General features: G+C 45.0%; 1 protein-coding gene across 1 annotated transcript in view; it reads right to left on the bottom strand.

The window, feature by feature from the left end:
- Positions 1–25,008, bottom strand: part of CYTH2 (cytohesin 2) — a 1,422,969-nt gene that overhangs the window by 245,091 nt on the left and 1,152,870 nt on the right. The window contains exon 10 of the mRNA XM_044079709.1: positions 17,201–17,272. Within this exon, the coding sequence (XP_043935644.1) occupies positions 17,201–17,272 (72 nt within the window). The remainder of the gene's footprint in view (positions 1–17,200; positions 17,273–25,008) is intronic.

Here is a 25,008-nt window from a genome sequence, read left to right as displayed (position 1 = left end):
ACAGAAAAGAGTAAAATCCCAAGAAGGGAAGACATCCCTGATCAGTATAAGCAAGAAACTACGATCCCTCATAAAATCATGCAAGGCGAGCTTTGAAAGAAAAGTTGCCAAGGACTCCAAAGATAACCACAAGGTATTCTTTAGCTAGGTCAAGAATCTAAGTGGCAATGCTCAGATCTGCTCAGAGTTAGTGCAGAATGGCACAAAAGACACTGAACCGACCGATCTCGCCAACATCCTGGAAGACAAGTTCAGCGCAAACTTCAACCCCTCTCACTCCCAAAAGGGCCCATAACTATACCAGAAGAATGTAGAGTCCCTGAAATCACAGACTCTCAGGTTAAAACAGCCCTCTCCAAAGCCAAAAACGCAGCATCAATGGGACTGGATGGTGTCCCAGGCTGTCTCCTACACGAGATCAAAGACGAACTAACCCCTCAACTAAACACACTGTTCAAACTCAGCCTCTCCATAGGTTCATAGGTAGGTACACTAGGCTACCGGCCCAAGGGCCTACGCAAGCCTAGCCAACAAGGTTCCCTGGCTTACACCACCCAAGCAAGTTATTTTCCTGTGCCACTGACTACATACCCATAAAGTGGCACACAGCAATGGTTATTTTGCTCCGCAAAGGTGGAGCCACAACAGACCCCGGGAACTATCGCACTATAAGCCTGACTAGCTTGGTCTGCAAGGCTATGGAGTGCATCATCATGGAACTCATTAAGAGAGACATTGGGAACCTCCAAACACTGGACCCTACCCAGTTTGGCTTTAAGGGCAGATCAGTCCTCCTAAACCTGGTGGACCTCTGAGACAGTTACCAAGGCTATAGACGAGGGAAAAGTGGTACACGCAGCCTACCTAGACCTCGCTAAGGCCTTCGACACCATTCCGCATTCTGGTATTATAGACAAGCTCATCAGCCTGAACATAAACCCCTACTTCACAAGATGGGGTGCCAACTGGCTCACGGACAGAACCCACAGAGTGAGAGTTGCGGGAGCTAGGTCTGACTCTAAACCGGTTACAAGTGGTGTTCCCCAGGGCTCAGTCCTAGGACCCCTCCTGTTCGGCATATACTTCTCAGAGGTACATGTAAGCACAGGAGGACTATGGCTGACCAAGTTCGCAGACTACTGCAAACTAGGGGCTACACTAGGGGGCTATAATTGACTCTCTGGCTGACGCAATCATCCTCCAAAAGGGTCTCACTGAGACGGATACCTGGTGCCAAAATCATGACCTCAAGCTAAATGCCAAAAAGTGCATAGTCATCCTCTTTGGAAAAGACAAAGTACCCACAAGCTACCACATAGGTGGTAGTCCCCTAAATACGGAAGACGTAATAAGGGATCTGGGGACCCAAGCAGATAGTAACCTCACCTTTGATAATCACATTGCCAAAGTGGTTAGAAAAACCTTCTACGTGGCCCAACTAATCACAAAATGGTTCGCATCCAGATCAGAAGAGGTCACTATGCCCCTTAACTCATCACTCATCAGACCCATCATAGAGTACAACTCCCCATTTGGGATGTACCTTACAAGACACCTGCAACAGCTGGAAAGACCACAGACGTACCTCACCAAGAGGATCACTGGACTAAAACAGATGCCCTATGCAGCTCGACTGAAGAAACTCCAGTTGTACTCTGTTGCATACCGCCTACTCAGAGGTGATCTCTGCCTGACATACAAGGCCATGTCCAACCCAGAAGTGATGGACATGCTCCACCAAAAGAAAACCTTAGCCCCTTGAGCCACACGCTCAGGGTTCTAAACCTCACCACAATAAATAAGACATGCTGGAGGGATAGATTCCTGTCACAGAGACTTCCCATGCTTTTAACAAGATCCCAATCTACATTAGGCAGAGCTCCTCGCTAACACTCTTCAAAAGAAACCTTGACGAGTGGATGGGAAAAGTACAGTTTTGTACCTACCATAAATGTAGATGTCCGAACTGGATAGCATCTGCAGTCATAACAAGTGGGTTGTCCTGTCGTCAGGCAGCCCTTCAGTCGGCCGGATTCCAAAGTCCGGGTCCTGCTTCGGCTGATGTCGCACTCCACCCGACGTCATCTCTGTTGGCCTTCGGGTATAAAGGCATCAGCCGACGCCATTTTCCTCAGTGTTTCTTGCCCCAGATGCCAGTAGCCCTCTTGCAGGCTAAAATTTGGATAGATGGCAATGTTTCCAAATAGATAGAGGTAAACACAACAATAAGCATGTATGTACATATACACAAACAAATACACCATAAAAGACTCCCCCCCAACAGCTAGCTATTAGAAGGGTAAACACCCTAGGAGTACCACAGAGGGGAAGGAGGGAGGGTAATCCTGACTGCAGATGCTATCCAGTTCGGACATCTACATTTATGGTAGGTACAAAACTGTACTATGTCCTTCATGGATGCATCTGCAGTCATAACAAGTGGGTAGAATACCATAGCCAACTAGGAGAGGAGGATAAAAGTAGATTATGGTGTGTTTAGGATCCCTTGCAGTACAGCAGTGGCAAACCCTGCTCGGGATCTGGAATATAGAGGCAAATTATAATGTTTGGCAAATGTATGCACGGAGGTCCAAGTAGCCGCCTCAATAATGTCTTTGGTTGCCACTCCTCGTGAAGAAGGCTGTGGTAGTGGCTGTTGCCCTTGTAGAATGAGGTCTTATGTTCTGTGGAATTGGTTTTCCATGGAAGGAGTAACAGAATCGTATGCAATTTCCTATCCATTTGGAGATTGTCTGTTTGGAAATAGCTTTTCCTTCCCTTCCTGTTGCATAGGCTACAAGTTGGTCAGTCTTTCTGCTATTTTTTGTTCTGTCCAAGTAGTAGCGTAGCTGTCTATGTACATCCAAGGTATGCAGTATTCTTTCCCCTCTGTTTTGTGGGTTGGGAAAGAAGGTAGGTAGGTGGATTGCCTGGTTTAAAGACACTCTGGATACCACCTTAGGCATAAATGTAGGATTAGTTCTCATGGACACTCTATCTTGGTGGAAGATTAGGAAGGGTTGCACTGCCATTAAGGCCTGTAGTTCTGAAACCCTCCTTGCTGAAGTAATTGCCAGTAGGAAAGCAGTTTTCCATGACAGGTGTTGTAGGTCTGCTGTTGCTGCTGGTTCAAAGGGTGCTAGTGTCAACTTTTCTAGCACAAAGTTTAAATCCCAAGCTGGTAATGGTGGTTTCCTTGGAGGTTTTACATTCTTGATTCCTCTGAGGAATTGCCTGAGCAAAGGGTGCGAAAAAACAGGTGTATCAAAGCTGTATTCTGCTGAAATAGCTGATGCATGTATCTTGATGGAGGAGTAGGACAGGCCTGAATGAAGACGCTCGCCAGATACTCCAGAATGTTAGGCATATCTATGTTTGACACATCTTTTCCTCTTTCCGCATCTAGATGACAAACCTTTTCCATTTTCCAGCATAGTTCCTTCTTGTTGAAGGTCTGCGTGCTTCAAGAACAATGTCTTTAACTCTTTGGGAAAGTTCTGGAATAGCTGCTGTTATGTGATGTTCCATGCAGTCAGTTGCAAGGTTTTTAGGTTTGGATGTATGATGCTGTAGTTGTTCTGCGTTAACATCAAAGGCATCAGGGGAATTGTCCACATATTGTTCCGAGACATGCTCCTCAGTAGTGGGTACCAGTGTTGTCTTGGCCAGCTTGGAGCTATCAGGATAATCCTTGGACGTTCTTCCTTGATTTTCAGTAGTACCTTGTGTATCAAAGGAAGAGGCGGGAATGCATATGCTGTTAGGCCTTTCCAGTTGGAAGAGAGCGAATCCACTTTCCACGCTAATGGGTGGAATGTCCTTGTGCAGAATTTCTTGAGCTGGTGATTGAGAGGTGATGCGAATAGGTCTATCTGTGGCATTCCCCATTTCTTTGAGATGGTCTTGAAGATGTCCGGGTGGAGCTTCCATTCGTGGGCATCCGGGTGGTTCTGCTTAATATGTCCGCTAGTGTATTGTCTTTCCTGGTACAAATATTGCCTGTAACTGGATGTTGTAGCTGAGTGCCAGGGTCCACAGCTCCAAGGTCATTCTGCATAGGGGGTATGAATGAGTGCCTCCCTGTTTGTTGATGTACCACATGACTGTGGTGTTGTCTGTCCTTATCATCAACTGGCCCTCTTTGAGAAATGGTTTGAACTTTTGGATTGCCAGTTTTACTGCCAGCATTTCCTTTAGGTTGATGTGCAGTTGAAGTTGATCCTGTGTCCACAATCCTTGCACGCATTTGTCCAGCATGTGGGCCCCCATCCTAGGTCTGAAGCGTCTGTTGTGATGGTCTGGCTTGCTTGACATCTGCGAAAGGGTAGGCCTGAGTTTGACTGGCATGCCTGAGCCCACCATAGAAACTCCTGTTTTAAGCATGGAATTAGTGGGATTTCTGTTTCTAGACTGTGTCTGTGTTGGGACCATAAATTCTTTAGGTACCACTGTAGTTTTCTCATATGTAATCTGGCAAATGGAACCAAGATTATGCATGATGCCATGAAGCCCAAGGCCTGCAGTACTTTTCTTGCTGTTAACTTGTTCAGTTTTGTTAGTGCCAAGAAGTATAGAGGGAGTTCTTTTTGTTTTTCTGTAGTCAGGAATGCCATTTGTTTTACTGTGTCCAATTCCGCCCAAGAATGTCCTTGTTTGGGATGGTATCAGCCTTGACTTTGTAAATTGACTGTGTATCCCAGTGCTTGTAGCAAGTAAATGACCCTTTGTAAATCTGTTGTCAGCTTGCTTTTGTTGTCCCCTTGTAGCAGGCAGTCGTCCAGGTATGGGTAAATTTGAATTCCCTGAAGTCTGCAATGGGCGATTACTGATGCCAGGCATTTTGTGAATACTCTGGGCGCAGTAGATAAGCCAAAAGGCAATGCTGAGAATTGATAGTGCTCTGATCCTGCAAGAAATCTGAGGTATCTTCTGCAGATTGGTCGAATGGGGACTTGCAGGTATGCCTCCTTGAGATCTAGAGTTACCAGCCAAGACTCCTTGCCCAGCATGGGAAGAAGTTGCTGTAGGGTCAGCATTTTGAATTTTGGGACAATGATGTATGTATTTAAGGTGGACAGGTCGAGAATTGGTCTCCAACTTTTTCCTTTCTTGGAACTAGGAATAGTCTGGAGTAGAACCCCTTTCCTTGCTCTGCTGTTGGCACTCTTTCCACAGCTCTCATGTTTGCTAACTCCATTATCTGAGCCTCTGTTTTTTGATTTGGAGGTAGATTTGGCATTCCTCTTTTGACTGGAAAAGTGTGGAAGTGAAACCGGTAACCTTGATCTATGGTTTGTAAAATCCACTTGTCCTTTGTTATGTAGTGCCAGTTCTTTGAAAATAAGGTTAACTTTCCGCCTAGAGGAGCTGCTATTTGTTCCTGGTAGGCGGATTTTGGGTTAAGTCACTGTGGTTGTGTTGATGTAGTGGCAGTGGCTGTGTCTGTGCCTCTGTTGTTACCTTGCCACTGTCTTCCTCTGTAGGCACCTCCTCTGGATTGGTTTCTGCCTCTGGAACGCCTATTCCTGCCCCTTTGAAATTTTGTGGAGTCAGGAAAGGACCAATTTTGGCAGGCCAGTTCCTGCTAAACCTTGGGGTTGAACCTGCAAGAAATCTTTAACAGTTTGAACAGATTTTGCCTTTTCTTCCATTTTCTTCATAACCTGCTGGGCAGATGTACCAAACAAACTTGTCTTGTCCATAGGAGCATCTAGCAACTTAGCTTTAACATGATCCGGTAAAGCTTGTTCCTTTAGCCATGCATGCCTTCTTATCACTGTGCCTGTCATGGCTGATCTAAATGAAGCCTCCAGTGCATCATAGCCACATTTTAAGGAATGGTTGCTAACCTGTTGTATGTTATTTACCATCTCTAATACATATTTCTTATCAAGAGATTCATCAGTGGTTAGTTTTTTAGTTAACTGATCCAGCATAAACTCTTGGTATTGTATCATGTGAAACTGACAGTTTAAAGCTCTAGCTGAGAGTGTAGCTGAAGTGTAGACCTTTTACCCCATCTGTCTAATGACCTTGCTTCCCTTTCAGAAGGAATAGGGTTTTTAGCTATGGTCGCGGCTACTGCCTTGGGGCCCTGGGATATAGTTTCTGGGTCTGCAAGTGGAGCCTTGTAAAGGTGGTGATGAGTATCTGGCACCCTGTAAAATCTGTCTGGTTTGGCAGGGGCTGGGGGTAAAGAATCTGGAGCGGAGCAAACATCATTGAAAGCATCATCCACCACAGAGAGAACAGGGGGTATAGCTAAGGGCCTGTGCTGTGGGAGGTGCAGAAAAGTCCTAAGTCTTTTTCTGGAGTCTGAAAAATCCTGTTGCTGCCATTGGAACTGTTCTCGCATGGCATGCAAGGTTTCCCCAAAGGAGAATTGCTTTCCACAGGCGAGAAAATTGTTAGTTTTTTCTGACATTGGTTAGAGCAAGAAAAAAGGATCCCCAAAGGGGTACTTAGCTTCAGAAGACTTCAAGATTATTCAATTTCGGAAACGCAAACTCAGCCGATGTCAGAAAAAGTTAACAATTGTTTAAACTGGTGGGGAAGCAGCTGGGATGGATTCTTCAGCATCAGAATCTTCAAAATTGGAGAAGGGAGCCTCTGGCTGGTCAGTTATGTCTGATTCATCAGCAGAATCATCAGAGGACACTGGCTCGGGGGGCTCTGCCCTAGGTCTCTTCTCTAGGGGCTGAGAGGCCCTGTCTGGGTGAGATTGAGATCCTCTAATTAAAGAAATTAAATCTTCTGCCAAAGTAAGCATTTGAGAACTAGAAGAGGGCCTGGATGTGGGTGGTTTAACAGGCACTGTTTTAGTAGTCTTGGCTGCTTTAGCCCTGGCGAAGGCCTTAATGGACATGGCTGCTGGAGGCCTAGCAGCACCACGTGCTGGGGTAGAAACATCCAAGGGGATGGTGTCTGATAAGTCAACCACCGTAGTGGGTAAAATTTGTGAAGTCGTTTCAAGAGTTGTAGCAGGGGCCTCAGTTGTAGGAATAGGTTCAGCTGTACTTTGTTCAGTTTTCTCGGTTTCGGCGAAACCGAGACACTCATGTTTGCTTGACCGTGGTTTCGGCCGAAACCGCGGACCACGAGTGTCGGTCTTTATCTTTGCGTTTTGCTAGATTGGGTAGTCGGAGGATCCGACGGCATAATGTACGCAAAATCAGAACCGAAAAACTGTTCTGCAAACTCCGACCGGCCTAAGCGCTCGTCGGTTGAAAGAAGCACAGGCGAACAGGCTGCTACGCCGTGGGCTGGGCCTAAACAAGGCAGACAGTAAGAGTGGAAATCTTTATGAGGTATTTGTTTCCCACAGTTTAAACAATTGTTAACTTTTTCTGACATCGGCTGAGGCAAGAAAGAGTCCCCAACGGGTACTTAGCTTTTGAAGTCTTCGAAGTAGTATTCGGTACAAGTAATCTCTGGATCCGACCGACCGGCACTTGCGAACAGCTTCTGCTTCGCGCCACGCGGCAAGAAAGACTGAGGAAAATGGCGTTGGCTGATGCCTTTATACCCGAAGGCCAACAGAGATGACGTCGGGTGGAGTGCGACATCAGCCGAAGCCGGACCCGGACTTTGGAATCCGGCCGACTGAAGGGCTGCCTGACGACAGGACAACCCACTTGTTATGACTGCAGATGCATCCATGAAGGACATCAGAAAGTTTACCTCGGGGATCAGTTCAGTGGCTCTGCTGGACAGAGGCACAGGGAACTAATCTAAGGGGGCGGCGAAAGCCAACACATTCAGATTAGGCTTATAAATGCCTTCGGGCAGATAGCCTAGTACCAACCTATGAACCTATTTAGCTACAATAAGGGCCCGACGAAGAATAGTTTGGGCGCTGAACAAAGCACAAAACCGACAGCGAGGTTCATCCCTGTCTGGACCTAAACAGGTGATGCAGTAAGAATGGAAATCTCGGTGAGGTGTTTGCTTTCCACAGGCGAGAAAATTGTTAGTTTTTTCTGACATTGGTTAGAGCAAGAAAAAAGGATCCCCAAAGGGGTACTTAGCTTCAGAAGACTTCAAGATTATTCAATTTCGGAAACGCAAACTCAGGTAGTGGTCAACTGGCACTCGTGCAAACTGCTTCTGCTTCGAGCTCCTCAGCAAGAAAGACTGGTGTAATGGTGTTGGCGTCGGCTGCCTGTTTTTATACCACTGATGACCTGATGTCAGTCATGAAGCCACAGCAACCGATGCAGAAATACTAAGCCTCTGGTATTTGGTCCAACTGAGGGCTACCCCTGGCAGGATAATCCAAGTGTGATGACTGCAATAGTGAAACATGAAGAACATTCACATTTTCTTACTGCCTGTCTGATTCATAGAAAAGGTTAGTTGAGGTGGTAGAAAACTTGATTCACACTGCAGACAGGGTCTTCCCTTCTTGCTCGCTGTGGGTAAGCATTTCTTTTACAGATGGACCAAATAAAGATATACCAGCAAAGGGAGCACTGATGAAAGACGTCTTGAAAGGCTCCATAAAGTCACATAGCCATATCCAGGCATGTTTCATTATGGCAATGCCTGAACTGGCAGCCCATGAGGTGCCTTCAACTGTGTCAGAGATCAACCTCATTGATGTAATGGAAACTGACAAGAGAGTGGCCAGCTGAGAAGATGATCCTTTGACATCCTCTGCAGATATGGTCTGAGAGAGACAACTTGATAGTTCTTTGGTCAAATCTCTCTGTAGTCTTGCAAAATGTGCCAGATAGTTGAGTCCTCAAGGCGGATGTGGCTGAAGCACAGACTCACTTTCTGAATCCGTCCAGTGCCCTTGACTCTGTTTGGTGGATGGACAGACAAGCTCTATTCTGTTAAATCTTTTTTACTGGCTGCCATCATCACAATGGCATCTACTGGGACTCCTTTGCTTCACTGGGATGTATCCTCAGGGGGAGGTAAGAATCTGTCAGGTCGTTTTGGTATATGCTCAACGGTATCTGGCTCCTTCCATGTCTGGTGGAAAACTAAGTCAATGAGGTCATCCTCGTGGGGGGGGGGCAAGATGTGGATGGGCCAGATCCAAAAGTTTCCAAAAATACGGATTCCTATGAAGAAGAAAGTACAGTTTTGTACCTACCATAAATGTAGATGTTCGAGTGCTAATACAGCTGTAGTCCTTACATATGGGTTATCCTGCCGTCAGGCGGGTCCTCGGTCGGCCGAATTCCAAAGTCTAGGTCTGGCGTCGGTTGTCGTCGCTTCTTCCCTGACGTCAGTGTGACAGGGGTATAAAAGAACCAGCCGACGCCATTTTCTTCAGTTTTTCTTGCCCCAGATGTCAGGTGCCCCCAGAAGGAAGGCAATACATAAAATTAGGTAATAATGCAATGCAATATAATCAAAAAATAGTAGTTGCAAGCAAATACACCATAAAAGAATACCCCTAGAGGGGAAGGAGGGAAACCTGGACTGCAGTTGTATTAGCACTCAACATCTACATTTATGGTAGGTACAAAACTGTACTATGTTCATCGTGCATATAGCTGCAGTCCTTACATATGGGTAGAATCCCAAAGCTAAGAAAGGGGTGGTAGGCATTAGGTGTAATTAGGGGGAGCCAAAATGCCCTGCAAGACTGCAGTGGCAAAGCCTGCTCTAGATTTGGAGTATAATGGTAAGTTGTAGTGCTTGGAGAAGGTATGCACAGAACTCCAAGTGGCTGCTTCCAAGATATCCTTGGTAGGGACTCCTCTGAGAAAGGCTGTAGAGGTGGCTGTGGCCCTGGTGGAATGAGTTCTAATGCCTGCAGGTACAGTTTTGCCATGAAAGGAATAGCAAAAGCGTATGCAGTGGGCTATCCATTTTGAAATTGTCTTTTTGGAAATTGGTTTTCCTTGAGCTCCTACTGCATAGGCCACAAAGAGCTGTTCTGATTTTCTGAAAGGCTTTGTTCTGCCCAAATAATAACGCAGTTGTCTGTGGATGACCAAGGAATGTAGCAATCTCTCCCCTTTGTTTTGAGGATTAGGATAAAAAGTAGGTAAGTGTATGGCATGACTTAAAGCTACCCTGGATACCACTTTAGGCATAAAGGATGGGTTGGTTCGTAAGGAAACTCTGTCCTGATGGAAGATGATAAAAGGCTGGACAGCCATGAGAGCCTGTAATTCTGAAACTCTACGAGCTGAGGTGATAGCCAGAAGGAAAGCTGTTTTCCAGGACAAGTATTGCAAATCTGCTGAAGCAGCTGGCTCAAAAGGAGGCAGGGTGAGTTTTTCCAGAATTAAATTAAGATCCCAAGCAGGTATTGGTTGTTTCCTTGGAGGTCTCAAATTCTTAACCCCTCTGAGGAACTGTCTTAAGAGAGAGTGCGAGAATAAAGGTGGATCAGTGTTGTATTCTGCAGGAATGGCTGAGGCATGGATTTTGATGGAGGAGAAAGTAAGTCCACTGCTTCTGTCAAATATTGTAGTATTTGTGGTAAATTCAGTTTTCCAGGGTCCTGGCCCTTTTTCTCATTCCAGACACAAAAACGTTTCCATTTTGCAGAGTAAGCTTTTCTAGTTGATGGCCTTCTGGCCTCCAAAATGACATCCTGCACCTCCTTGGAGAGTAGGGCCTGCTGTGATGCTAAGGAATCTTCCATGTGGCTAGATTGAGAGTTTTTAGCTGACTGTGAAGAGTTTTGAAGTTGTGTTGAGTCAGAAGAGGAGGCATTCGAGGCAGGGTCCATGGTGGGGAATGCGTCAGGCTCCTCAGGAGTGGGTACCAGTGTTGCCTTGGCCAGTCCGGAACAATGAGGATCATCTTTGGTCTGTCTGCTCTGGTCTTCAATAGAACTTTGGGCAGCAGAGGAAGAGGTGGAAAGGCATAAACTGTCATTGATGTCCAGCTGAAAGAGAGAGCGTCCACTCTCCAAGCCTTTGGATGGAAGATCCTTGAGCAGAATTTTGTCAATTGATGATTTTTGTGGGAGGCAAATAGATCTATGTCTGGTCTTCCCCATTCTTGGATTATTTCTGTAAAAACTTTTGGATGCAGCTTCCATTCGTGTGGATCTGTCATAATCCTGCTTAGGTTGTCTGCCAGTACGTTTTCCTTGCCTGGCAAATACTGTGCTTGTAGTTCCATTTGTAAGTCCATGGCCGTGTTCCAAAGTGACATGGCCAGTCGGCATAGGGGGTAAGAATGTGTCCCTCCCTGCTTGTTTATGTACCACATAACTGTGGTGTTGTCCGTTCTTATCAATAGATGACCTGGTTTTAGAAAGTTCTTGAAAGCTATAATAGCATTTATTACTGCTAGCATTTCTTTTTGATTGATGTGAAGGTGCTTTTCTTTTTGGGACCATTTGCCCTGAATGCACCGATCTGTCATGTGCGCCCCCCAGGCGTAGTCCGAGGCGTCTGTTGTGATGACTTGATTTGCTTGAGGCTTGCTGAAAGGGAGGCCTGTGTTTGTTTGGCATGCTTGAGCCCACCACAGAAATTCATTTTGCAGACATGGAATTAGTGGTATTATTGTTTCCAAACTGTGGCTGTGTTGAGACCATATGTTTTTCAGGTACCATTGTAGCTTCTTCATATGCAGCTTTGCACATGGGATTAGTAAGATGCAAGATGCCATGAATCCCAGAGCCTGCAGGATTTTCCTTGCATTAAGCCTGGTGCAATTTGCTAGTGTTCTGAAGTATTGGATTAGTTGCCCCTGTTTTTCTGGCATGAGGTAGGCCATCTGGGTGTTTGTGTCCAAGTTGGCACCCAGGAAAATTATCTTCCGAGAAGGTATTAGTCTTGATTTCTTTTTGTTGACTGTGTATCCCAGAGAGTTTAATAACATTATTACATAAGCCAGATGTTTCTGAAGGATGTGTTTGCTGTCCGCTTGGATCAGGCAGTCGTCCAAATAGGGATATATTTGTATCCCTTGAAGTCTGCAGTAGGCAATTACTGATGCCAGGCATTTCGTGAATACTCTGGGTGCAGTAGATAAGCCAAAGGGCAATGCAGAGAATTGATAATGAGTTGAACCTGCAAGAAATCTGAGGTATCTTCTGCAATTTTGTCTTATTGGGACATGCAGGTATGCCTCCTTGAGGTCCAATGTTACCAGCCAATACTCCTTGCCCAGCATGGGAAGAAGCTGCTGTAGAGTGAGCATCTTGAATTTTGGTACGAGTAGGAATGTGTTTAGGATGGATAGATCCAGAATAGGTCTCCAATCTTTTCCCTTCCTTGGCACCAGAAATAGCCTGGAATAAAACCCTTAACCTTGTTCGTGCATAGGTACCTCTTGAATAGCTTTCATGTTTTTGAGATCTGTAATTAGCCTTTGTGCCTCTGCCCTTTGATTGTGTGGCAGGTTTGGCATGCCTCTCATTTTTGGAAGGGTGTGAAAATGGAATTTGTAGCCTCTGTTTATAACGTCCAGGATCCATTTGTCCTTTGTGACAGTATGCCAATTTTTTGAAAATAATGCCAGCTTTCCTCCCAAGGGGGCTGCCATTTGAGATCTGGTTGGCATGCAAAGTGGAAAGTCATTGGGTTTGCTTTCTGATAGACTGCGAGCTGTCCTCACCACCTCTGTGTAGGAGCTTGCCATTGTCTGCCTCTGTACGATCCTTGGGATTGTCCTCTGCCCCTCAGGTGCCTGTATCTGCCTCGTTGGGGTCTGTCTGTGGCAGGAAAGGACCAGTTTTTGGAAGGCCAATTCCTACTAAAACGTGGGGGTTGTACCTGTAGAAATTCTTTCACAGTTTGCATTGATTTAGCCTTTTCCTCCATTTTCCTTAATACCTCCTCAGCATTAGCACCAAATAATACATCCTTTTGAAGAGGAGCGTCTAGTAATTTAGCTTTGACATGATCAGGTAAGGCTTGTTCCTTAAGCCAGGCATGCCTATGTATGATTGATCCTGTAACAGCAGCTCTGCATGAGGCCTCTAGAGCATCAAAACCACATTGTAAGGTATGCTTACCCACTTGTTCTGCACTATGTATCAAGTTCCTGCAACTCTTTCAAATCTGGTTGTTCAGGTTGTGACATTTTACTTTTCAATTGTGATAACATAAACTGTTGGTATTTTAGCATATGAAACTTACAGTTTAAGGCCCTCATAGATAAGGTAGCTGAGGTATATATATACCTTTTTCCCCACCTTTCTAAGGATCTGGAATCTCTCTCGGAAGGCAAAGTATTTTTAGCAATGGAGGCCTTAACTCCCTTGGGGCCCTGTGAGATGGTTTCTGGGTCAGCAGCATGGCTCTTGTAAAGAAATTGGTGTGAGTCAGGGACCCTGTAGTACCTGTCAGGCTTAACTGGAGCTGGAGGTAGAGAATCCAGGTTAAGCAGGCCTCCGAGTAAACATCATCTAGAATGTCCAAGACATAGCCAAAGGCCTGTGCTGAGGAAGCAAAAGAAATTCCCTGAGCCTTTTCTTGGAATCAGAATAATCCTGGCCTTCCCAGTGGAAGTGTTCCCTTAAGGTATGCAAAGTTTCCCCAAATGAGTAATCCTCAGGGGAAGATACAGAAGGAATGGACTCCTTCGCATCAGAGTCTTCAAAAGGGGAGTAAGAATGTTCCTGATCATCAGAGTGTTCTGAAATAATGGAGCCCTGATCAGAGGAGGGGGAATCTTCCTCCACTCTAGGCCTTTTGTCTGGAGGGGGTTGAGAACCTCTGATAAGAGTAATTAAATCCTCAGCCATTTTAAGCATCTGTTTTAGGCATGGGGCCTGGAGATGGCCCCTGTGCAGCTGGTCTCAGAGTGCATGGTTGCTTTAGACTTAGTGAAAGCCTTGACAGAAAAAGAAGAGGAAGGTCTGAAGACACCTTGAGTGGAGGTGGACCTGTCCACATTCTGAGTTTCAACTCCGACAGTGGCTTCGGTATCTGTAGTCGGGGTGTGGGCCGAGGAGCCTGCGACCTCGGGTACAGGAGACACCGTCAAAGGCAGGTCGTCGGTAGGCAGGGGCTGCGTAGGCGCCTCACTGAGAACCGGACCACGTGTAGCCGGCTTTGGCATGGTGTTGGTAGAGGCCGCGGACCTCGAGTGTCGGTCCTTGTCTTTTCGTTTTTTAGACAAAACCAGAGTCGGAGTATCCAATGACATAGTATAGTTAAATGCTTTTCCAAAATAATGCTGGGCGAACTCCGCCCGACGCTTAATAGTGCGTTTGTTGAATGTAGCACAAAAGCGGCAGGCCGAGGCCTCGTGGTCAGGGCCTAAACAAGGTATACAGAGGGAATGGAAATCCTTATGCGGTATTTGATTCCCACAAGAAATACAATTATTAACTTTGTCTGACATCGGTCTGAGGCAAGAAAAGTTTCCCCAAAGGGGTACTTAGCTTTTAAGAAGACTTCGGTTTCCAAATTTTCGTAATCTCAGGAGCTGGCCGACCGGCACTTGCGAACTGCTTCTGCTTCGGGCACCGCGCGGCAAGAAAGACTGAAGAAAATGGCGTCGGCTGGTTCTTTTATACCCCTGTCGCACTGACGTCAGGGAAGAAGCGACGACAACCGACGCCGGACCTAGACTTTGGAATTCGGCCGACCGAGGACCCGCCTGATGGCAGGATAACCCATATGTAAGGACTGCAGCTGTATGCACGATGAACATTTATCAGAAGACCAATCACCTTTCTGCCTGAGGCTCTCTAATATGTCTCCAAAAGAGACATCATCTGGTGGTGATATGGGGGACCCTACTCTTCCTCAAAATCAGTATCAGTGACAGATTCCAATGGGGAATCTATGTGCCTCCTCTTGCATGTTCTCTTCCAATGGATCTCCTCCGGGGGATGTTCAGGGGAGGTATCTGAAGAGAGGGGGAGTTCCTCTATGGGAACTTATTGGAAGCTAGGTGTAACTGTCTGTCCTTGTGGAATAAGTCTGACTGACTCAGAGCTTGGAACCGAAGAGGGAATAGTGGATGGATCCAAGGGATGACAGACTGGATCTCTAGGGAGAGAAAAACCCATTTCCACAATCTCGAAGGCAGATGGGCCCAGAGAAGCTGTGGCCATCTGCAGTGGAGCTGAAACTTCCAGTATGAGTAGATCACAACTCCTACCGATCTGTGCCTGCAGGAGAGAGCTGGGCCCAAGTTCTTCAGTGCCGAGGCTCCGAGGGGCAATGATGGATTCAATAACATCAGAGTAGATCCTGGCTCCACGGACCAGACGCTGACACTTCGGCTCAAAGACCCATTTTGATCAGACAGTATAGGTGCAAAACTGGTCAGTGATGCATTCAGAAAAGAAGTGATTTTCTTCGGATCCGATTCTGGACATCTCTGGGCTGTTAGATCTTGGGGATATGAAACTGAAGGGTGGATTAGAGAGGGAGACCGTACTGTGTGAGCACTGGTTTGAAGACTTATAGATCTAACAGGGGACGGAGCTAGAATGACTCCCATCTACATCTGTGCTCTGAGAAACGTTTGCATCATCCTATCCACATCCATTTATGAGAGACTTCTGGAGGACATGCAGGATGTAGTGGACTGGGGCCTGGAACGCTTCTTAGGAGTTTGCATGAACGGAGTGTGTAAAGTAAGAGAGACTGGATCCAGGATGAATTCTTGAGAACGGGCACTCTGTGAAAAGTGCCAGACTTTGGATCTGAAGCCCTAGAATCAGAGACCGAAGCAGTGGTACTTGCTGATATTATGATCAGATCCGAACATAACTCTCAACTGTATAGATTTTACCAGAATGTCCAGATTGTTGCCTCATATTTTTGGTCCATTTCTCATAAAATTTTGGTTTTCTAGCAAATGATTGGCAAAATATTAAAGATTTAAGTCAGGAACTCATGACAGACATTTGCGTTTCAGACTTTATACCCTTTACAAAATTCATTTTAGTGCAAAAGCGGTTATTTTATCTACTTTCTAAGTTTGTAAGAGTAATATTTTAAAATTGTCCCTATTTGTGGGCCTTTGTTCCCCTATTTATAGCTTTGTCCAGATTTCCTGCTGTAAGAAGTTGAGAGGTATGGATCGGAAGCTGTATGATCCCATGATTTTGGATCCCTAGAACAAATTTTCAGATCAGAGAACGTCGGATCTGAAGATTTCAACATTCTTGTAGGTGGTTTTGACAAAGTCCTAGGGGACTTTGGTGGACAGCACTTTCTGTGCTCCAAAGGAGCAGATTTAGAAGTTTTGCTGGGGGGTTGAGCCCATGAAGAAGGTACTGAAGCAGAAGGGAGTCCTTTCAAAATAGGTTTGCTAGTGCCCTGGAATTAAATGCAGCACAGATACTACAATTAGTATCCAGATGGGTGGCTCCAAGATAATAAATGCACTCCTTGTGAGCATCCAAGTGAGGGATTTTATGCTCACAAACAGTGCATGTTTTGAATCCTGTCGGCTTGTCAGCTATGACAGGAAAGTAGGTATTAACAGTCCTACGATAAAAAAGAACTTTGTTAGAAACACTAAAATGGGAAAATGGAAAGTTTCTTTTTTTTTTTTTTTCTTCTTCTTCTTAAGAGGAAGAAAAAAAGAAAGGATGGAAGAGGAAAAATTACCAGCAACGGTAATCAAAGAATTACCCCGTGTAAAGGATATGACAGGCAATACCAACTACGGTAAGAGAAGAAATACCATTTTAAAATAGTAAAGAGCCCGACAATGGGAAGGAACTGAAAGCTAAGAGGGAGGTAAAGAACAAGAAAATGAAAAAAAATTTAAGCACAGAAGACAAATTCACCTATGAACCAAATAAAATCAACACTCGCAAGAAGGCTCGTACAATCTCAGCACAATGGCGGCAAATGAGAACTGGGGCAATGAGGATGCACTAGGGCATTACGGGTAGAGGGTGGAGCTCGAGAGTTGGATCCAAAGTCTGAAATATGAATCTGAGTCAGATTCGAGGATCGGATCTGAAACCAATTCTTTGAGGAAGAATGAAAAGGACAACAGCAGATCCTATGACAAAATGCCAGCCCAACCTTTCCTTTCCTACCTTTTTCAATATAAATAAGTAATACCTTAAGAAGTATAACAGCATCATGTACCCCTATCCAAGAAATAACACCTTTAAGAAAGACAGAAATCAATGCAGATGACATGAAAGCAATATCCCTCTGCAATGTCTATACAAGTACACAGATTCCTAACGACAAAAGAAATAAGATACTAATTCAGGAAGTATCTTTAATATACTGGTTCTAAGTTTTTTGCTGCAGCCTCCTCTTTAAAAGCACTGTATTATGCATACCGGTTTCCTGGGATCCTCCACCTCTCTGATGGACAGGTTCTCAAGTGGAATGATTCCTCGTGGCTCTTTATCCTGAGGAAAAAAAAATACAACAAAATAAGGCCAAGACAAAGTAATCAAGATTATCAGTGTCAGTACTTCTACTTAAAGTTTTCATTACACAGAAAGACACAGTAAACTATCTAGTGTGCCAACACTTGAATAGCTTTTCATTCTATGAGTACTAGTTTTACACACAATAACCTTGCACATTAAGAAAAAGAAGTTATGTTCTTACCATAACATTCTATCTGTGTTGTTGATCTTCAGTCATTCGTGATTGTTGGGTCTCGGAACAGACTCGGCCATTGTAACAAGCTTGCGCCAGCCAGAAACTCGTGAGCTAAGACTACCCATAGTGCTTCTCTTCCCTTCTCCTCAGATCGAGTTTTGCCCGTAGAAGTAAAGATAGAAATAAAGGTAGAAGCTTTGTTAGAGCAACTGCCCTACTACAATACCAGGACTAGATCTGAACCTCCAGGAATCTTTGGAGGGGGTTGGAAGGTGGGATGTCAAGAATGAATTAAGATCAACAACACAGATGGAACGTTATGGTAAGAACATACCTTCTTTATCTGATGTTGCTAATCTTCACTCATTCTTGACTGATGGGACAGAGTCCCTAGCTACTTTACATCCCGGGAGGCCTTATGGAAGGATATTACTGAGCACCATAGAGCCAAAGGATGCTTTTCCCCATGCGTGATAAAGGTATGAAGGATAACCCAAGTGGCCACTGCACAAATGTCATCCATATAGGCTCTAGACTGACAGGCTATTGAAGTGGCAACTGATCTGGTAGAATGAGCCTTGACTTTTGTTGATAGATTCAGTTTATTTTGGTTGTAAACAAAGATGATGCAATCGCTTAACCATTTTGATAAGGTAACGTTGGAAACCAGTTTGCCCAATTTAGTGCCTAAAAAGGACAAAAACAATTGGTCTGATTTTCGAACTAATTTTGTTCTATTCAAGTAAAAACATAATTGTCTGTGCACATCCAACAAATGTAAGCAATATTCTCCCTTATTTGAGAAATTTGGAAAGAAAACTGGTATATCTATAGTTTGGTTAATATTCGAGTCCGATACCACCTTAGGAAGGAAAGGGGGGGGTGGATCTGAGTGATGATCTCTCTTTGTGAAAACTAATGTATGGACGTTTCACGCACAAGGCTTGCAATTCTGATATTCTTCTGGCTGACGTGATGGCTACCAGGGAAAGGGTCTTCCAAGATAAGAATTTAATATCACAGGTGGCTGCTGGTTCAAAGGGTTGACGGGTTAAACTTTGTAAAACTAATGTTAAATTCCAAGGTTCGATGGGTTCTTTAAAGGGTGGTTTCAAATGCAAGATGCCTTTCAAAAAAAAATTTTTGCAAAGATGGTGAAACATTAAGGAAAGGTCATCAAATCCATTATGAAAATTGGAAATAGCGGCTAAGTGAACCCTAATAGTAGAAGCTGAAGGTCCTGATAGGAAAACAGTTTACAAATATTCTAAAACATTTTCAAGTGAGGCTGAAAAAGGGTCAATTTTTCCCTGCAAGAGACCACAGCACAAACCTGTTCCATTTACTCACAAAGTGTTCTGGTTGATGGGAAGCCAGAAGAATCTTCTGAACTGGGGAAGAAAGATTTTTCTGCCTGGCAAATACTGGAAGTGGAGGTACCAAACCTTCAGCTTGACACTGTATAGATTTGGATGGACCATCCCCTGTAGGTGGGACAGCAGCTCTGGAGTTGGGTCCAGATTCCACAGCCAGTGAACCAGGTGAGGCCAGAGAAAGGGGAACCAGACTTGTCAGGGCCAATAAGGCACAATGAGGATTACTCTGCTTCTCAACAGTAGGACCGTCTTCAAAAATTGGGGAATCAAGGGGAAGGGTGGAAAGGCGTAAAGCAGTCCCAGGGGCCAATCATGTAGAAGAGCATCTTTTGGGGACTCCCTCTGAAGGGAGGACATGGCAAAGTAGCTGCTGCATTTGTGGTTTATGGGAGATGAAAACAGGTCACAGCAAGGCTGACCCCAGTGACAGAAAATCTTCATTGCTACATTGGGATTGAGAGACCACTAGTGAGGCAGGAGAACACATCTGGTCAGTTTGCAATCACATTGGAATGCCCGGGAATGTGCATTGGTATCAGAAAGTGGTTGGATGCCATCTCTCATTGCCACACTCTTCGGGCTTCCCGACATAAGGGGTAAGATCAGTTTCCTCTCAGTTTGTTGATGTACCAGATCACTGCCATGTTGTCTGACTGGATATCAAACGTCCCCAAAAGGAGGGTCGACTGAAATGCCTAGAAGCAAGGCCCTCAGTTTTACAATGCTGATATACAATTTGGCCTCTAAAGGGGACCAAGTGCCTTGGACTGTCTTTCCCTGAAAATGCTCCCCACCCCACCCCATCAGGGATGCATCTGTGGTCACTACGGCCTTGGGCTGAGCAAGGGTGAAAGGGTGATTCCATAGGTCCTGTTCTGAGTTCATCCTCCACCTTATTTCCTACTTGCACTGGCTGGTTATGCAGATTAAGTAAGACATCGGGTGTGTTGAGAGAGACCACTGTGATGCCAGGAGCCACAGCAGCAACATCATGTGGTATCTTGCCAATGGAACTAGAGTGATTTTCGCAACCATTGACCGTTGAAGTTGTAAGACTAAGCGAGCAGGGACTTTGTCGTGATAGAGTATCACTTGAAGTCGTGATATGAACCTTTGTAACCTGTGAACCTGAAGTCCGATGCATCTGTTGTCATAGCTTGCCTGACTGGGTTGTAAGGTGAAAGGCTGACCCTTGTTGAGGTGACATGCCTGTGACCACCATAGAAACTCCTATTGAAGGCAGGGAATGAGAGATATCATTGTTTCCAAGCTGTGGCTGTGTTGATTCTATACGCTTTTTAGGTACCATTGTAATTTCCTCATATGCAGTTTTGCAAATGGTATTAGTAGTATGCAAGATGCCATGAAGCCCAAGGCCTGCAGAATTTTTCTTGCAGGGAGTTGGGTCTTTGTTTCCAATGTTTTGAAGTACTGAGTTAGTTGTAGCGGTTTGTTTGGCGTGAGATAAGCCATCTGGGCCGTTGTATTCAAGCTGGCACCCAGGAATGTCATATTTTGTGAGGGCACTAGTTTTGATTTCTTTTCGTTTACTGTGTACCCTAGGCAACTTAGAAGGTGTTTTACAAAAGCCAGATGTTGTAACAGAATGTCCTTGCTTTCTGCTTGGAAGAGGCAGTCATCCAGGTATGGGTATATTTGAATTCCTCTTCGTCTGCAGTATGCGATTACTGGTGCCAGACATTTTGTATAGACCCTGGGCGCAGTAGATAAGATAAAGGGCAGTGCAGAGAATTGTTAACTGGTTGAACCTGCAATGAAACGAAGGTATCTTCTGCAATTTTGTCTGATAGGGACATGCAGGTATGCCTCCTTGAGGTCCAACGTTACTAGCCAAGCTTTCTTGCCCAACATGGGAAGAAGCTGCTGAAGTGTTAGCATCTTGAATTTGGGTACTTGCAAGAAGGTGTTTAGAATTGAAAGGTCCAGAATGGGTCTCCAAGCATTGTCCTTTCTGGGGACTAGAAAGAGCCTTGAGTAAAATCCTTAGCTTTGTTCCTCTGTAGGTACCAGTTGAATGGCTCTCATGTCCATGAGAGCTGTAATTTGTTTTTGTGCCTCTGCCCATTGATTTTGTGGCAGGTTTGGCATTCCTTTTATCCTTGGTAAGGTGTGGAAATGGAATCTGTATCCTTGTGAGATAATGTCTAGGACCCATTTGTCCTTAGTGACGATGTGCCAGTTGTCTGCAAAAAGTGCTAATTTTCCTCCCAAGGGAGCTGCCAAGAGAGTTTTGCTTGGCAGTTTGAGGTTTAAGTCATTGTGTTTGCCCTCTAGTAGTTTGGGACCTGTCTTCTCCTCCCTTCTGTGTTGCAGTGGCCCATTGTCGAGGTTTGTAAGGGATTTGTGCTTGTCCTCTGCCCCTTGGGCACCTGTATTTACCCCTCTGTGGTCTGTCAGAAGCTGGAAAGGACCAATTTTTTGTTGGCCAATTTCTGCTGAAGCGTGGGGGCTGTACCTGTAAGAAATCTTTGACTGTCTGCATAGATTTTGCCTTATCCTCCATTTTCTTTAAAACCTCTTCTGCTTTAACCCCAAATAAGACATCCTGCTGTAAGGGTGCATCTAGTAACTTTGCTTTAACATGATCAGGCTGAGTTTGTTCCTTTAACCAAGCATGCCTACATATAACAGACCCAGTAAGAGCTGCTCTACAGGAAGCTTCCAAGGAATCAAATCCACATTGTAAAGTATGTTTGCCCACCTGTTCAGCTACATACAACAGATCCTGCATTTCCTTGAATTCAGACTGTTGAGGGTGCGTGCTCATCTTTTGTTTTATTTGAAACATTAGGAATTGCTGGTATTTAAGCATGTGAAATTGACAATTTAGTGCTCTCATAGCTAGAGTAGCTGAGGTGTAAACCTTCTTCCCCCACCTATCTAGTGCTCTGGAGTCTCTTTCAGAGGGTACAGGATTGTTAGCCATAGAAGCCTTAGCCCCTTTGGGACCCTGGGAGATTGTCTATGGATCAGCAACAGGGCTTTTGTAAAGGACTTTGTGTGAGTCAGGCACTCTATATTATTCATCTGGTTTGGCTGGAGCAGGAGGCAGAGAATCTGGATTTAAACTAGATTCTAAGTAAACATCATCCACAATGTCTAAAACTGGGGGGATAGCAAGTGGTCTGTGCTGGGGGAGTAAAAGAAACTCTCTGAGCCTTTTCTTTGAGTCGGAGTAGTCCTGACCTTCCCAGTGGAAATGTTCCCTCATAGTATGTAAGGTTTCCCCAAAGGAATATCCTTCAGGGGGAGAAGCTGCGGGAATAGAATCTCCAGCATCAGAATCTTCATAAGAAGTAATCCTGCTCCCCAGAGAAGCCTGAGGAAATAGACACTTGATCAGAGGAGGCATAATCCTCCTCTTGCCTAGGCCTTTTGTCGGGCGGAGGTTGGGAACCCCTGATTAAAGAAATCAAATCTTCAGCCATTTTAAGCATCTGTTTCTTAGGCATGGGGCCTTGAACTGGAGATTGAAGTGCAGTCTTTTTTGGTTTTAGAGGAGTCTTAAGCTTAGCATAAGATTTTATGGTGAGAGTAGTCGGTCTGAAGACACCTTCTGAAACCGAAGGTGTTTCTACAGCACCGGCTTCTTCTGCAATGTCGTTGGTAGGGCCTAAAGAAAATGGCTGCGTTGGCCTAGAACATTTTGCTAGAGAATCCAAAGTGGTCTGGGGTTCCAATTCTGCGGTAGCCAGGGGTTGCGTAGGCGCCTCACTGAAAACCGGAGAACCGGCAACCGGCCCAGCCGAGGCCTCGGAATCTGGCTTGGATCTAGGCTGCCTGCCTTTACCTTTGCATGTTTTATGCATGCCGGTAGCTCCGACGGCATAGTGTAATTAAATTTCCTACCAAAGTAGTGTCATGCGAAATCAAAGCGTTGCTTTATAGTTCGCTTATTGAACCTAGCACAAAACTGACCACCAGTGACGTCGTGGTCTAGGCCTAGGCAAGGTATACAATAAGAATGAAAGTCCTTATGAGGTATTTGCTTCCCACAAGAAATGCAATTGTTAACTTTTTCTGACATCGGACTGAGGCAAGAAAAGGTTCCCCAACGGGGTACTTAGCTTTGAAGACTTCGGACTGAAACTCGATTCGAAAATCTCAGGTGTCGGCCGACCGGCACTTGCGAACTGTTTCTGCTTCGGGCACCGCGCGGCAAGAAAGACTGAAGAAAATGGCATTGGATGCCTCTTATATACCCCTGGTGCACTGACGTCAGGGAAGAAGTGACAGCAACCGACGCCGGACCAAGACTTTGGAATTCAGGCCGACTGCGGGACCGCCTGACAACAGGATAACCCAAGTGTGATGACTGCAGCAGGGTAACACGATGAACATCCATTGTTATTAACTGCCAGGCTAAGTGGTATACAGAGACTCTTCCCCCGACTGCCTCCAGTGGTAGGCAATTGGACCGCCACTCAGGAGCACTGGTAAGTTGTTCAGGGAAGGAATCCCTGTAACCCTGGTTATGCGGGCCCCCTCTGCCATGGGAGGGTTATCTTCCAGATGAGCTCCCTTCTCTGCCCTAGGGAGAAAACTTGCCACGTGTGTCCCAAAAAGGCCCTCGGGACTTCCTGAACCACATCTTCCCACTCCTCTGACTGTTAGAGTAGGGTCATTGAGGAGTTGAAAAACATACTCCCACAGCAGAAAGGATCTTTCCATCCTCACACCTGGCCAACATGTCTCTGACTTTGGGTACAAACAATGAGGTAGCATCAACAGGAGCGCTGACGAAGGAAGATTTAAAGGGGTCCACAAAATCACACAAGCGCATTCAGGCATGATGCCTAATGTCAACGCCTGTACCCGCTGACCTGGCCGCCCCTTCGGCTATGTGAGCAATAAGCCGCGTGGACAAGTTGGATATCGATTCTAGGGTTGCAAGCTGGGAGGCAACTTTATTACGTACCTCGTCAGACACTGCCCCTGCCAAAGTGTCTGAGAGCTCAGTGATCAGGTCCCTCTGAAGACAGGTAAAATGTAAGTTCAACGACCATATGGCAAAGGTCGTTGGAAGAGTAAACCTACTTCCCAAATTTGTCCATTGTCCGAGACTCCCAAGTCCAAAACAGCAAATATGAGTCTCCTCACCAAAGGTTGTTCTGCTAAAACAGAAGTACACTTCAAACAAAACAAAGAGCAGCAACCACCACTCTACTTTCTTTTTTATTTCTGTAAAAACGATAAAATAGCAGCAGAGTATACAAAATGATGAGCGCTTTTGGGCTGTGCCCTTCTTCAGATAAAAAACAAACAGTGACTCTGTTATTTAAAATGAAATAGCAACCAATCAGGTCCTAGTACTGAACCCGCCATTTTTTGAGTGCGGGTTTTAAAGGGGTTTCCTCATACAGTCCTGGGTGTCTATGTGCTGTCAATTCAACTATCCACCTAGTTTCTTCCAGCTCTGTATTATTCACTAGACCCCCACCTCTATGTCCCTTCCTTACATTCCAGATGGTCTTACACTTAAAATGATGTCCCTCATTGTTGTAAACATGCCTGTATAGGGCATTGTGTTCATTCCTTGTTTTTATAGCAGACAAATGATCTAAAATTCTATCCTTAAATTTACAGTTTGTGTTGCCTACATAATAGCAGGTGCACAATTGGCATGTCACAAGGTATACAAAATTATTGGTGTTGCAATTCACTCTTGCCCCAAAAATATATTCCTTGCCTGTGATCGGATGTTTAAAGGTAATGTTTTTGTCTATGCTGTTACATGCTTTACATATCCCACAGGGTCTCGTGCCCTTATTAACTACTACCTGCTTGACTTTTTTTCTCTTTCATTACTTAAAATATCCTTTATGTTTCTATTCCTCCTAAACCCAAAGGATGGTTTATCCGTCAAAACCTTTCAATTTTTCATCTGTCAATACAATTTTCTAGTTTTGCCTGATAATTTCACACGTTCCATGTATATTGTTACTGTACGTAAGCATAAGTCTAAGTGTTCTATAATTTTCTTTTTTATTAACTGTGAATCTACTGAACCCCAGCATTTAAGCCAGTTGTCAATTGTGCCCATTGTTTCCAGGTCCTGCGAATGTTGACACCAGAGACTTTTTAGGTACCATTGAAGTTTCCTCATATGTAGTCTTGCATATTGGAATTAATAGAATGCA

Source organism: Protopterus annectens, chromosome 1.part1 (assembly GCF_019279795.1).
Source record: "Protopterus annectens isolate FY-2018-M chromosome 1.part1, PAN1.0, whole genome shotgun sequence".
Lineage (NCBI taxonomy): Eukaryota > Metazoa > Chordata > Ceratodontiformes > Protopteridae > Protopterus > Protopterus annectens.
The sequence above is the reverse complement of the archived record's forward strand: the minus strand, read 5'-3'. Positions and strand labels throughout refer to the sequence as shown.